The sequence below is a fragment of the Babylonia areolata genome, chromosome 27 (genome assembly GCF_041734735.1).
Source record: "Babylonia areolata isolate BAREFJ2019XMU chromosome 27, ASM4173473v1, whole genome shotgun sequence".
NCBI lineage: Eukaryota > Metazoa > Mollusca > Gastropoda > Neogastropoda > Buccinidae > Babylonia > Babylonia areolata.
In genome coordinates, this window is record NC_134902.1 from 29,727,740 (window position 1) to 29,743,903 (window position 16,164).

The following is a 16,164-nucleotide window of genomic DNA, read 5'->3' on the forward strand; positions in this document are numbered from 1 at the left end:
ATTTGTTATTGACAATATTTTGATCAGTCTATGTAATCGTGCGTCTTTTGTGTACTTTTTGATATAATAATAATATCACTGAACGATGGACAAGAAAGTACAAGATGAATTTCATCTTCTGTTGAAGATAGACATATTGGGTATTTCAAAATTACCGCTCGTTTTTGTTGATGTTATCAAAATGAATGTAGATATCAGAAATACCAAACTTAAATGTTCTCAGAATGTCCTTCAATTGTCTGTGTGCAAAGATCTGTAAGTTGGCAAACCCAATATGACTGAACATTCTGCAACTGTAGAATTTTAAACTATTTTGAACATGACTGTTTTTTTGTCATCAATGGTCAGAAGTTATTCTTTTTACGAAACACACACACACACACACACACACACACACACACACACACACACACACACACACACACACACACACCACGTTTATTTCTTCCACACATTGATTCATCCTAACTTAATCAATTCTAGATTCATATAAATTAATTCTCACATATGGCACCTTTTTTCTCAGTACATCTGTTAACAAACTGTAGCAATATTTCATAAGCCTTATGTGGTAGCTTTTTATAAAAAACAACAACAAACTATTTCACTAAGTTTTTTGCCAACGGTAAATGCACTTGACACAAGAAAGCAATGATATAGGGTATCTAGCCGTTTCACCATACATCAGTTCGGTAGGTGTTCGTGGCGATTTTCTTTGAGAAAAAAAATGTTTTCTCACAGCGAGTAGCTGCAGGGTAAAAATCCCACATTTCAGCGGTGTATTGCACAATTAGTTGGATTTAAGCATATACATATGCATACACACACACGCACACACACACACGCACACACACACACACATATATATATATATATATATTTACATAGTGTGGGGAAAAGAGAGAGGCAGCGACAGAGAGAGAGGGTAAGAGTGAAAGAGAGGCAGATATATATATATATATATATATATATATATATATAAATAGAGAGGGAGGGAAAGAGAGGTTGGGGAAGAGGGAGAGAGTGAGGCAGACAGAGAAGCTGAGAGAGAGAGAGGGGGAGAGAGAGAAAGACCGAGAGAGCGGGAGGGGTGAGGAGGAATGAGAGGAAGGTAGTAGACAGAAAAAATAAACTGGACGAAAAACAAGCTAAAAAAACACGTAGCAAGTTTTATTACAATCACTTGACTCTTGGCAGGGCTTAAACAGGAATAAGAGTCTAAGACTGTAAATTCCAAGCGCAACCAATGAAAATTGCTATGATTAGTGACAGTTGTGGCAAAACTAGTTGAAGAAACAACAGAAGAAAATAGCAACAACAAGGACAACAATAACAAAACAAGCGAGACTAATGATGATAACGATAACAAGAACAATAACAACAGCAACAACAACAAAAACACTACAACTACTACTACTACTATACCTACTACTAACAACAACAATACTAATACTACTAATACAGTTTGCGGACAGAAAACCAACGCAGCTGATTCAACTGAACCCAACACGCTCCCAAAACTCGCAGCCGTCACCGAAGGGAGACCACTGAGGCGTGGGACTCGGCTGCGTCAGCACCAGCGTGGCGTTGACGTCAGATGACGTCAGCGGATTCCGCGTGACGTACGTGGGCCAAGCGACAACCCCTGGCAAAGAAGACGAAAGAGAAGAAGACGTGACAGGGGAAGCGACTCGTGTCTGCGCCAGCATCAAAGGACTGACGAAGTACCCGGCACTGAGAGAGCTGTGTCGGACCACTTGAGGAAAGCCGAAGATTTGCTGAGGTTGTAAAGGAGAGGTGGGGAAAAACGAGGAAGAAGAACGGGGGACTGAAGAGGAAGAAGGCCGACCGGAAGTGCCAGCCGCCCGCAGGAGACGTTGGAGAGAGGGTGGGAGGTGGAAGGGTTTGGTGGTGGGGGAGAAGGATGGTCGACCCGCGGAGGCGAGCTGTCGAGGCGCGGGGAAGCCCATCCCCCCACCCCCACCACCACGGCCGCCGCTGCGGACGAGGCTGACGAGGCCTTGAGCTGACAGGCCTCCCAGTGAAGCGGCGGATTGAGAGGCGTCGTGGTGGTGGTGTCCGTTGGGGTTGTGGTACTTGGCGAAGTTGGTCCAGTAGAAAGTCATGGCCCTTGTCAACCCCGACGTGCGGGCCTGCTGAGCTTCCGGTACGGCTGGGGGGTGGAAGAGGTACAGAAGGTCAAGGCCTTGACACACCTCCTTCCGGCAGTCCGTCTCGCCACCAGGGGGCCAGGCTGAGAACCCGGGCGACCACATGACTTTAGGGTCAAACTTGTACATCCACACCTTCGCTGGGGACCTCCCAGCGAGAGATCTCCCAGCATTGGCGGCCAGTCGCCCGGCGAATCTGTGAGCCGGGCAGGTGTAGACGAAGTCGTGCAGAAAACGAATCATTCGTGCTCGTGCGTCGTTCTGGTCGCCGCTGCTGGCTTGATAGGGAGCTAGAGGCGTCCCCGCCACCTGTCTCCATTTGTCAGGGAAAGTGGAACGGACAATTCGCTCCAAGTAGTAGTGCTGAACGGGTAGAGGGAATTTCCGGTACACGTCACTCACCCCCTCCCCCGCTACATACCCCACCATGACCGGTTTGGTGTGTTCCAGGTTGGAGTGCGTCAGCTCCTCCAGCAAGTTAGCATCGTAAACCATCCGTTTGTCTACGATGGGCCCCCATACTTGGAACTTTCTCAGCGAGGCCGGTTCGCCAGAGCTGGCATCGTTGGACACTTTCTTTTGAGCTTCCAGGATGGCTTGCATGGGCTTTCCCCGCAGGCAGCTCACGTCGTTTTGCGGGCAGCCCAGCGCTTTGGCGAAATCAGCCGCCGTTTGTTGGGACTCGTTCTTGCCGCGGAAGGGGAGGGTGAAGGGGCAGCTGTGCAAGATGGCGGCGTGAAACAAAGGGTCGGAGGTGAAGGACGTGAGGTGAAGGCCGACAGACTGACATCCGGCTTCTGCCCCGAACAGCGTCACCTGAAGGCAGAAAAGAGGAAGAACTTGTCAGTGTGTGAACGAGTTGACGTCATGAACGCAGACCAGAATGGGGCATTTCCTGATAAAGAGCCTGGAACGACAGCGAAGCCAAGACTGCAATTTCAATTAAGATGAAGAGTGTTCGTTCGATGGTATGTCTGTGCATATCTGTCTGTCTATACCTTTCGTCGCCGGCGAGCGCGCGCGCACGTGTGTGTGTGTTTATGTGTGCGCGCGCGCGTCTGCATGCATGCCTCAGTGTTGTGCTAGTGTTCATCGCTTGAGCCTATTGAAGTTACACTATGATGGAAATTTTAATCAAAGCCAAAAAGATTTCTGTCCATCCATCCATCCATCCTTTCATCCACCCGTCCATTTGTAAGGTTCATTCTTTGCTTCGATCGTCTATTCATCCATTCATTCATCATATTTCAGTTCGTTCGTCCGTTTAAATTCATAATGTTTGCTTAATCATTGATTCGTGAATTGACTGATTGACTGGCTCAGTGGCAGACTAACTAATTGGTCGATCCATTTCACAATAATAACGCCCAGACCACAGCGATGTATGTATAATAGTAGTCTCCGACTATGACCATCAGAACAGCAGAGGAGGCAACTGCTGTCCCAACTGCCTGGGCTAGAATCTGATGATAGAGGAGTGTCTTGCCCAAAGTATACTCCATTCCCACTCTCTCGGCTTTAGGACAGTCAGCGTTGGGATGAACCCCAAAGGCCAGCCAGCCCTCAAGACTGCAGCACTAAGTGCCAGTGCAACCTTGCCTCCTAACTCAAGAGAAATAGTTCTCTTCTAAAGACTAAGCTGTAAATGACCTCCAATTGAAATGGAGAAAGCATCGATCATACATCTTTCACTTTGCTGCTGGCCAAACTTTACGCTTATTAAAGTAAATCTGTGATATAAGCTGAGCGATGAGCCATGACTACACCCCATTCACCTTGTTGGGGTCGCCTTTAAAGTTGCCGATGTTCTGCTTCACCCACTGCAGCGCCACCTGCTGGTCCCGGAAGCCAAAGTTGCCGATGACGTCATCGTAACTGTTGAAGATGGGCAGGAAACCCAAGGCCCCTGTGACGAAAGCAACGTGCCACAGAGGTCAGAATGCTAGCGTGGTCCAAAGATTATGAGAGAGAGAGAGAGAGAGAGAGAGAGAGAGAGAGAGAGATCCGAGCGTACTCATCTCTCTCTCTCTCTCTGTGTGCCAATATCACGATTATGTAGGCAAGCATACAAGATGCTTCTGCTGCAAGAGGAGAAGGGCAAACAGAACTGGGTATTCCACATCAAGAAAACACTAACGGAACATGGATTCGGTCTGGTTTGGATGTACTAAGGAGTAGGGCACGAGAGCGGCTTTGTATTTGAATTTAAAGATAGACTTATAGCATGTTACAAACAAAACGGGCACGGAGAAATAGAGAGCAATGATAGGTATAAATGGTTCTATTCATCTAAAACAATCTTTCAAACAGAGAAATATATCAAGATGGAGTCTCCCGTCGATCCGACGGATGAGTAGGCAGGCAGACTTATCTGTCGGTGTGTGTCCTTTTTGGGAGAAGAGGCCGATTCTGTATGTGCAGCACTTCCAACAGGTGTTGCAAGGGAAAACGTCTCCAGAAGTTGAGCCCTGCTTCCTTCGATCTCGCTTCTCCTTAATGGCCAGCGTTCTCTTGTTTTCAAACGTCTTTATGCCACTAGAGCACAGCATCCTCCAGCGAGAGCGGTCAAAGGCATCAGTTTCCCAGGAAGCGATAGCCTGGTTGCCTAACCAGCACAGGTGACTTTTTTTTTTTTTAGTGAGGAGGAGTTGTGCAGTCCCTTCCCCACTCTCTCGCCTACCGGCGCTCACAGTCCCACAGGTGCAGATACTGCCACGTGTAGGACGGCCTCGGCAGGTGCAGGTTTTTTCTTCGGAGCTCCGTCTCCTAGGAGGACTTCCAGCCAAGGATAAGAGCTCCCCCTGCCCTTTGGTCATCCTCTTCCGCCTTCACAGCCGTTGGGAAAGGTTTCCTCCTCTGCCTGGTCCGTCGTTGGGAGACTTCACATGCAGCAGGTAGTACTGTGTTACATGGTACCAGTAGCAAGGGCTATGCCCCTGACCTGACCATCCAAGTAACAAGCAAGATCGTAACAAACAAGTGGCATAAGATCTGCTTTGCGAGGCTCAGATCGAGAGCACTTGGACTGAATGACAACAGAAGATGGTTCGATTCACACGTAGCAACATCCGCTTGCCCAGTATGTGGCGAAAGCCCTGATGATGAAAACAATTTCATATTTTGCTGCAAAAGATACGGAGACCTGCGAAAAAACTGCACCCTTTTAAATACAGCTCCAGCGCAGCGAAAAGATTTGTTCGGCATACTGATGACAGAAAATAAAGATATGATACTATTACTAGCAAAATAAGTATCCGAGGCAGTAAATATACGTAAAACGTCTACTGTCGGTCCAAATACTCATTAATCAATTAAAAACTTAGTCTGGGTTCTATGAGGGGTAAAAAGGCATAGACAAAAGGAAGGGTTACATCTGGGTGGTCAGTTTCGACAATGTATTGTTATGATGTGTTCATATTGATATGACGTGTTTCGGTGTTACATGTTTTATATACACTTTGTTATGTGTTCGTATTGATATGATGTATGTCGATGTCACATACTTAAATAATTATTATACGGATTATATGTACTTTGTTTCCTGTGTACTGATAAAGCCTTGGAGATGAACGACTTGGGGGGAAAAGGCACAGTACCCGCCTGCCACATGGACTTTTTAAGCAAGTGACAAAGTACTAAAGTGCCGCTTATCCCTAAGTAGTTTAGTTTGCTTTGATTGTGTTTTTCCCTTTCTATTCCATTTCATATATTTTACATCATTTTTGTTCTGATTTCTACCTACATTGTCACTAGAACTTTACAGCTAATGACATTAACATGTCAGTGTTTCAGTGTTTCTCTCTCCGTGCGTGCGTGCGTGCGTGTGTGCACGCGTGCGCGCGTGTGTGTGCGTGTGACATTTCCGGTTGTTATGGCAGCGTACGAGTGGATAAAAATGGACTATCAAAATCGGACTGCACATGATTACATTATATGACCGGAACTCTCACCTAATCGGTAGTTGATGGTCACCAGTATCACTCCGCCGACGCGGGCTAAGTAGTCCCCTGTGTACAGGGGCGCGCCACCGCTTCCGGCCTCAAAACCTCCTCCATGAATGTAGACCATCACCGGAAACGCATGGTCTGACGGGAGATTGTAGGCGGGGCGAAAAATGTTCAGCGTCAGACATGATTCAGACATCTGGAGATAATAATGATGATAATAATGATAATGATAACAATGATGATAATAATAATGATCGTGATAATGAGAAGGAGGAGGAAAAGAAGAATGGGTGGGAGAAAGAGGAGAACGTGAGAAGAGGGAGGAAAAGCAGGAGGATGAGAGAGAGGAATGAATGAGGGTGAGGGAGAGGAGACATCGCGAGAGCGGAGAGAGGGAGAGAAAGGGAAGGGGAGGGGGGTGTTGGGGGGGGGGGGAGGGGGGATTGAGGAGGGGGTGGCGTGTGGAGGGGATGGGGGGGGGGGGGGGGAGAGACGAGACAAGACGAGATAAAACGAAACGAAATTTTAACCAGGGAATTGAGATTACCAATTTCCAAGCTTTTCCCACCCATCCCTTCGGTTATGGAGAGGAAGGGAAGACAGGCAGAGACAGAGACAGAGAGAGTTGACGTGTTTACATCTATTGTCAACCTCCTGCGAACATAATAATGCAGGCCTCAAATAAAGACAACATGCACCTACGCTCGCCAAACAATGATAACTACAACAACAGAAACAAACCAACCAATCAGAAAGCACGAAGGATCTGACCTGGTTGCCAGGGACACAGTACAGGTCCCGGATGACTCGCGGACAGTGTTGGGGGCACTGTGGCCCCGGGAGAGAGGCGTTGAGGAGTCCCTTCCAGGACGGCACTGAGGAGGAGGGGTACTGGAACCTACAGGTGAGCACCAGGCACCCGGTCTTTGTTATTATATGTATGCTCTCTCTCTCTCTCTCTTTCTCTCTCACACAGGCGCACACACACAAACACCCCCCTCCTCCCCACACACACGCACACACACACACACACACACACACATACACGCTCGCGCACACGCACGCTTACATGCACGCACACACACAGCACACACACACACACACACACACACACACACACACACACACACACACACACACACCTACACACAGATATGTAAATACGATTACTGACAGAGTTACACTTCGAACTGAATTAAACAAGTTAGAAAACAAAAAGTACGTGGGCCCGTCAACAGGTCTTGTAAAACAGCAGTTCTAGGAAAGTTACACATCTTTGTCCACTTTTTCGAAGAACTCTCCCTCAGCTTGTATGCATTTCATCATCCGCTCAAACCAAGTTTTCATGACGCCTGCCCACGTGACATGGGGTATGTCCATAATGAGACCCTCGAAGAAAGCTTTTTCCCCTTCAACTGTTGCTTCACCTCAGGGAACAGAAATCAATCACAAGGGGGTTGAGGCAGGAGAACACGGGGGATGAGTGACCAGGTGTACATCGTTCTCTTTCAGGAAGTCTAGAGCTGCAGCAGCTGTGTGAGCTCCAGCATTGTCATAATGCAGCAGTCGCCTTTCTGGGACGGCGTACGCACCATGCTTCCAACACCTTTGGGAGGCAGACAGTGACTTACCACTCAGAATTTACTGTCCTTTCTTCTTGGAGGGGTAAGTCGCAACATGGCCACACCACACCACACTACACCACACCACACAACACTACACCACTCTGGCGCAATAACGCACCACACAACACCACACCACACCAATCTGGCGCAATAACGCACCACAACACTATGCCACACCACACCACACCACACCACACCACTCTGGCGCAATAACACACCACACCACACCACACCACACCACACAACACTACACCACTCTGGGGCAATAACGCACCACACAACACCACACCACAGCATTGTCATAATGCAGCAGTCGCCTTTCTTGGACAGCGTACACACCATGCTTCCAACACCTTTGGGAGGCAGACAGTGACTTACCACTCAGAATTTACTGTCCTTTCTTCTTGGAGGGGTAAGTCGCAACATGGCCACACCACACCACACCACACCACACCACACCACACAACACTACACTACACCACTCTGGCGCAATAACGCACCACACCACACCACACCACACCAATCTGGCGCAATAACGCACCACACAACACCATGCCACACCACACCACACCACACCACACCACACCACTCTGGCGCAATAACGCACCACACAACACCACACCACAGCACTGTCATAATGCAGCAGTCGCCTTTCTTGGACAGCGTACACACCATGCTTCCAACACCTTTGGGAGGCAGACAGTGACTTACCACCAATTTACTGTCCTTTTTCTTGGGAGTAATCGCAACATGCCACACCCACCACACACACCACACCACACAACACTACACCACTCTGGCGCAAAACGCACCACACAACACCACTTGGCCAATAAGCACACACCACACCACACCACAACACTACACACTCTGGCGCAATAACGCACCACACACACCATCTGGCAAACCACCACCACACCACACACACAACACTACCCACTCTGGCGCAATAACACACCACCACACCACACAACACACACCACTCGGCCAAACGCACCACACAACACCATTGCCCACAACACTACACCCTCTGGGCAATACGCACACCAACACATGCCACAACACCACTTGGCGCAATAACGCACCACACAAACATGCCACACAACACTACACATCTGGGCAATAACACACACACACACACACAACACCAATTCCCACTCTGGGGCAAAACGCACCACACAACACACACCAAGCATTGTCATAATGCAGCAGTCGCCTTTCTTGGACAGCGTACGCACCATGCTTCCAACACCTTTGGGAGGCAGACAGTGACTTACCACTCAGAATTTACTGTCCTTTCTTCTTGGAGGGGTAAGTCGCAACATGGCCTGATTTTGCAAAAAAAACCAACCAACCAAACAAACAAACAAAAAAAAACAACAACATGCAACCATTTGTTTGGTATGATTATTGGAACGACGGAAATTTGTAGGTACGCTTTCATCTGGAAAGACCCAAAACGGCTGATTGTTGTTTTGTTTCTGGATCGTTCTGGTACAACTATGTTTATCCCCTGTTACAATGTCCCAAACACGATCTGATCGACCGCCGTAGAATTTTCGCAACATGTAGGTACGTCATTCAAACCTACCCTGTTTCTGCTCTTCTGTCAAGTGGTTACGTACTCAACGGGCATAACGCTTCCTTATAAACGATGGTGATAATTCTCCCTGATGAAACCTTCTTCTTCTTCGTTTATCAATGGTGACACGCAGGTCATCTTTCTTCATGGACCTCACCTGTACCATGTTTTGGTCGGTTACCACTGTTACAGGTCGGCCACAACGGTCATCATCTTTCAGGGTAGGTCTTCCGCGTCGAAACTCCATGTACCACCTAAAGACTGTGGTCTGTGATGGTGCTTGCTTCCCAAAACATTGCAACAAACTTTGGAAGCATCGCAGATAACTTTTTTCCCCTGGTGAAAGTCGTACAGCATCAAAGCTCGAAAATCCCGCTGACTCAGCCCCAGGGGTACTTCACACCATCTTCTTTAGCACATCTGGTGTGAGTTTCAGTTTCAGTGGCTCAAGGAGGCGTCACTGCGTTCGGACAAATCCATATACGCTACACCACATCTGCCAAGCAGATGCCTGACCAGCAGCGTAACCCAACGCAAAGTGGGAGGTGTTTCTCAGGATTGAGCTCCATTGGGTTAACACCTGGAAGGGTGCCACTTGCATGACTGTGCTTAGACTATCACCCACCCAAACCTCCTGCTCCGCCAAGAGGCATCTCTGCAGTGTGCGGGTTTGTAGGGGTAGGCTGTTCAAGTCACCCTGAAGACATCTCTGCCCTGGGTCTGGAGACTTTCCCGTGGGTATTGTGAAACATAGAGTTCCTGTGTATGACCCACAACGCAAGTATCCAAGACACACCTCTGGTGTGAAACCATGGAAATATACAAGTAATTTTTTCTCCCTCTTATATATATATATATATATATATATATATATATATATATATATATATATATATATTGTAATCTCTTCTTCTTTTTACTTCTGTAGTCTAGCAGAGCCACTCGTTGTTAACACACACAGAAAGATAAAAAGCTAATAGATACCTGTGTGCAGTGGCAAAGGGAATGCCGAGGAAGCGGATGGCCCCCGACCGGAGATGGCCCTGCACACGCCCGCCGGGCACGGACACCACGAGGGAATCGGCGATGCTGTGACAGGGTGGCAGCCACGCTAATAGCTGCGCCACCGCGGCCGTCGCCATCACCATCACCCATGGCGTTCCCATGGCGACAGTGGAAGAGAGGGCGGTGAGTGGTAAGAGACACAACTCTGTAACTGTGCAGGGGGAACGGAGTTGAAGAAGAGTTGCATTTCTTGGGCAAGGAGGTCAGAAGGGAAGAGAAAAAAAGGGAGGGCGAGGTTCGTATGAAATGCACAAGTACATACTCAGGCACAGCGTGCGCGCGTGCACACACACACACACACACACACACACACACACACACACACACACACACACACACACACACTGACTTACACACACACGTTTGTAAATGCATTATTTCTTTGTTTTTGGAGGGAAGATACCCCCGAAAGCGGAGTATGACTGCCTACAAGGCGGGGTAAAAACGGTCATACACGTAAAAGCCCACTCGTATATATACGAGTGAACGTGGGAGTTGCAGCCCACGAACAAAGAAGAAGAAGAAGGAGGGAAGAGAGGAGAGAATGAAGAAGCATGAAGGAAGGAAGGGAAGAAGGAAGAAAAGAAGGAAGGAAGGAAGAAGAAAGTTAAATGGGAAGGAAGAAGGAAGGAAGCAAGGGATGAAAGAAGGAGAGGAGGAAGGAAAGGAGAAGAAGGGAAGAAAAAGCAAAGAAGGAAGGGAGGAAAGGAATGACAGAAGGAAGGAGAGAAAGAAGAAGAAAGAAAAAAAAGGAAGGAAGAAGGAGAGGAGGAAGGAAGGAAGGAAGTAAGGAAGGAAGGAAAGAAGAATAAGGAAAAAAAACAACAACAAAGAAGGCAGGGAGGACAGAAGGAAGGAGGGAAAGAGAAAGAAAGGAGAAAAGGAAGGAAGAAGGAGGAAGAAAGGAAGCAAGGGAGGAAGGAAGAGGAAAGGAGGGAAGTAAGGAAAGAAAAAAGGAAGTAAGCAAGGAGGAGAGGAAAGAAAGGAGGGGGAAAAGACAGGAAGGAAGGAGGTACACAAGGGAAGAATGAAGAAGGGAAGAAAGGAGGGGGAAAAGACAGGAAGGAAGGAGGTACACAAGGGAAGAAGGAAGAAGGGAAGAAAGGAGGGGGAAAAGACAGGAAGGAAGGAAGCAGGTACACAAGGGAAGAATGAAGAAGGGAAGAAAGGAGGGGGAAAAGACAGGAAGGAAGGAAGGAGGTACACAAGGGAAGAAGGAAGAAGGGAAGAAAGGAGGGGGAAAAGACAGGAAGGAAGGAAGGAGGTACACAAGGGAAGAATGAAGAAGGGAAGAAAGGAGGGGGAAAAGACAGGAAGGAAGGGGGTACACAAGGGAAGAAGGAAGAAGGGAAGAAAGGAGGGGGAAAAGACAGGAAGGAAGGGGGTACACAAGGGAAGAATGAAGAAGGGAAGAAAGGGAAGAAGAAAAGAGAAAGAAAGAAAGACAGAAAAACAGAAAAAAAGACAGAAAAAGCACAGAATGAGAGCAGTGAACTATAATTAAGTGCAGTTCAGTGAGGTGTGAGATAATGGAATACAATCAATTATGCGTATTTAAGTATTCTGTGATATGTGCATTTGACACCACACCACACCACACCACACCACACCACACAACACTACACCACTCTGGCGCAATAACGCACCACACCACACCACACCACACCACACCACACCACACCACTCTGGCGCAACAACGCACCACACAACACCACACTTCACAGCACCAAAACATAACACAACACAACATACCTCATCACAGCAAAGAACAGCACAGCACAGCACAGCACAGCATGCCACACCACACCATACTTCTCCACACCAGGCTGTTACACACCACACATTACCTCTCCACACCAGACTATATCACACCACACCATACTTCTTCACACCAGACTATATCACACCACACCATACTTCTCCACACCAGGCTATTACACACCACACATTACCTCTCCACACCAGACTATATCACACCACACCATACTTCTCCACACCAGGCTATTACACACCACACATTACCTCTCCACACCAGACTATATCACACCACACCACTCCACACCAGACTATATCACACCACACCACTCCACACCAGACTATATCACATCACACCATACCACCCCAGACTATATCACACCACACCACTCCACACCAGACTATATCACACCACACCACTCCACACCAGACTATATCACACTACACCACACCACTCCACACCAGACTATATCACACCACACCATACCACCCCAGACTATATCACACTACACCACACCACTCCACACCAGACTATATCACACCACATCATACCACCCCACACCAGACTATATCACACCACACCACACCACAACATACCATACCACACACACCACACCACACCGTACCAAACCACAGCACAGCACAACACAGCACAGCAAAGCACAGCACAGCACAGCACAGCACAGCACAGCACAGCACAGCACAACACAACACAGCAAAGCACAGCACAGCACAGCACAGCACAGCACAGCACAGCAAACACAGCACAGCAAAGCACAGCACAACACAGCACAGCACAGCACAGCACAGCACAACACAACACAACACAGCACAACACAACACAACACAACACAACACAACACCCCTCCAGATCGCAACACCAAACTTAACACAACGACAATAATGTCAAACTAGAGCTCTTCACAATAACAACACAACACAGCTCAGCATAAAAACAATAAAACAACTGCAGCAATAACACAACAAAAATAACAAAAACAACGACAACAATAATTTTTTTTTTTTTAATAAAATAGAAAAAAAAGAAAAAGAAAAGAAGAAAGATACTGACCTCTCCTTCAGTTTCCCCCTAATTCCACGCCTTCAGAAACCGACCACTGACTACGACAGCAAATGTTCACACTTCCTGGTCCGTAGAAAAGAGAGAGAGAAAGCAAAGGAGAGAAATTAAGAGCCTAATTCCATAAATGATCGACTTCCACAACCCATGTCTGCAGGCTTTGACAAGCACGCGTGGGAAGGTTTGATGGATGGCTTGTCAGTTGGTCAGTTGCTGAAGGCTGATCCCTTACTTCGAGTGTGAAACATGCTCCAAGCTTCGTTCAGTCTACGCACCGGTAGCGCTACGAATGGCTACGCACGCCGTTCAACGATTGGAAAAAAAAAGAAGAAAAACAAGAGAGGCAAGGCCTTCAAGACTCACTTGTGATACACTAAAAAAAAAAAAAAAAAAAAAAAATCCAAGCTTTTTATGTATTGAGTATAATTTCAAAATGTAATGTTTAAGATGAGAAAGATCAGTTTAAAGCAAATCAAGTCCCCTAGCATTAATTACAGAGCTATTTCCCTTTTTTTACACCCTGCACCAAAACGTTTGCAAAATAAATAAAACTTCCATGCTTAGCAAAAGAAGTTCCTGTTTGAACAAAAAATGATAATAATGACTGCTCTTGTTGTTGGGTCAAAATATCAGATCAAAGTGCCAAGTTTAGAGAATACAAAAAATATAAATATAACATTAAATGCAGTTTGCATATAATTAGGCTTCATTTGTTGTTGTTTTTTGTGCCCATCCCAGAGGTGCAATATTGTTTTAAACAGGATGACTGGAAAGAACTGAATTTTTCCTATTTTTATGCCTAATTTGGTGTCAGCTGACAAAGTATTTGCAGAGAAAATGTCAATGTTAAAGTTTACCACGGACACACAGACACACAGAGACAACCGAACACCGGGTTAAAACATAGACTCACTTTGTTTACACTAGTGAGACAAAAAGGAAGAAAAAAAGATTAGACTGCGTGCTTGTAAGGGAGCTTGGTTAGAGGCTGGAGACGGGAATGAGTTGCGGGATGGTTGGTAAGTTTGAACGGAAACGGAGATGGTTTCATACTACGGTGCGTAGTATAATGAAGAGTTTGTGTGTGTGTGTGTGTGTGTGTGTGTATGCGCGCGCGTGTGTGTGTGTTTCGAGTTATATTCAGATGCGTGTCTGGACAAAAAAGGGTGTTGTGTCCAGAAAAGACAGAAAGAAAGAAGAATATGGTACATGACAGGGTTTTTTTTTTTTTATTCACCAACCTTTCTCTCTGTGCGTGAATGTTAATATATGTTTTTTTCTTCTTCTTTATTTTTTTTATATTAAGAATATTTTGATGCCTGTCTGGACAAAGAAAAGCAAATTCACTTGATATTGTGTCCATCAAACGCAGAAAGAAAGAAGAACATGGTACATGACTTATATATATATATATATATATATTTTTTTTTTTAGTTATTGCACCACCTTCTTCCACTTTCCACTGGCTCGTCAATGTTTTGTATTGTATCGCGTTGCGTTGTATTGCATTGCATTGCATAGTAGTGTAATTATTTGTATTGTGTTGTATTGTATTGTATTGTATTGTATTGTATTACTCTTTGTCACAACAGATTTCTCCGATGGAAAATGGAGCTGCTCTTCCAGGGGAGAGTTCCTGGTCCTAGTGCAGCAACACCTTTTTTTTTTTCTCAATCTGCAAGTGTATCTGTTGTATTATCAAAGTGGAGTTTTCTACATATTTTGCCAAGGATAACCCTTTTGTTCCCGTGGGTTATTTTCAATGTGCCAATTGCTTGCTGCACACGGGGACAACAGTTTGTCGTTTTATCTGAAAGACTGGCACCCAGACCACCACTCAGGGTCTAACTGAGGCAGTAAAAATTCAGGTCCATATACGGGACTGGAAACCCGTGGACACCCGCTTCCTAATCGGCCATATCTCCACTGGGCCACAGGTCCACATGTTGTTTGGATGATCCGTTGATTGATTGAATCGTTGATGGACTGGACGGGCGCAATAGCCGAGTGGTTAAATCGTTGGACTGTCAATCTGAGGGTCCCGGGTTCGAATCACGGTGACGGCGCTTGGTGGGTAAAGGGTGGAGATCTTTACGATCTCCCAGGTCAACATATGTGCAGACCTGCTAGTGCCTGAACCCCCTTCGTGTGTATATGCAAGCAGAAGATCAAATACGCACGTTAAAAATCCTGTAATCCATGTCAGCGTTCGGTGGGTTATGGAAACAAGAACATACCCAGCATGCACCCCCCCGAAAAACGGAGTATGGCTGCCTACATGGCGGGGTAAAAACGGTCATACACGTAAAAGCCCACTCGTGTGCATACGAGTGAACGCAGAAGAAGTTGATGGATTGGTTGCTTTGTTTGCGCTTCCTGGACAAGCACAACACACCAGATCCTTCTCTGTGTTCTGACTCGCTGCTCTGCGTTCTGCGGTACAGTTTTTGTGTGCGTGTGCGAGTGTGTGTGTGTGTGTGTGTGTGTGTGTGTGTGCGTGTAGCACATTTCAATGGTTAATAATCCCCTACAATGGTCCATAGTAAACTAATTCCACCTGCCATTGCACAGGGCAGCGCTCAATACCGCAGCAGAACGGTGACATCTGTTGTTTGATGTCATTGCACACCGACACATTACTGCAGGCAATGAAGCACAGTACCCATGTGAACCGTAGTCACTCGAGCGGTGGCGATGTGAACGAGAGAACCCTACTGGTACTGCTTGATCTGCCTGCAGTCCCACCCGCTTCCTTCCAACAGTTGTCAGTGAGGGGGACACCCCACCACATCACTGTCAGCTTCCCTGGGTTTTTCTTCCTCTCCACCCTCTCTGTGTCTCTCCCTTGGTGTGTGTGTGTGTGTGCGTGTATGCGTGTGTGTGTTACTCGCTTCCGTTCCGTACAGATGTGAGCGATGTTGTGTCTCTCAGTTTGACG

At 46.8% G+C, this 16,164-nt stretch overlaps 1 protein-coding gene across 1 annotated transcript; it reads right to left on the reverse strand.

The window, feature by feature from the left end:
* Positions 1–1,493: 1,493 nt before the first annotated feature.
* Positions 1,494–10,491, reverse strand: LOC143301055 (cAMP-regulated D2 protein-like). Its single transcript, XM_076615059.1, has 6 exons — positions 10,310–10,491; positions 6,890–7,016; positions 6,122–6,314; positions 3,947–4,077; positions 1,934–2,987; positions 1,494–1,756 (listed from the first exon to the last, which is right to left on the reverse strand). The coding sequence occupies exons 1-6, from the start codon at positions 10,489–10,491 to the stop codon at positions 1,494–1,496; spliced, it is 1,950 nt and encodes a 649-aa protein (XP_076471174.1).
* Between the last annotated feature and the right edge of the window lie 5,673 nt (positions 10,492–16,164).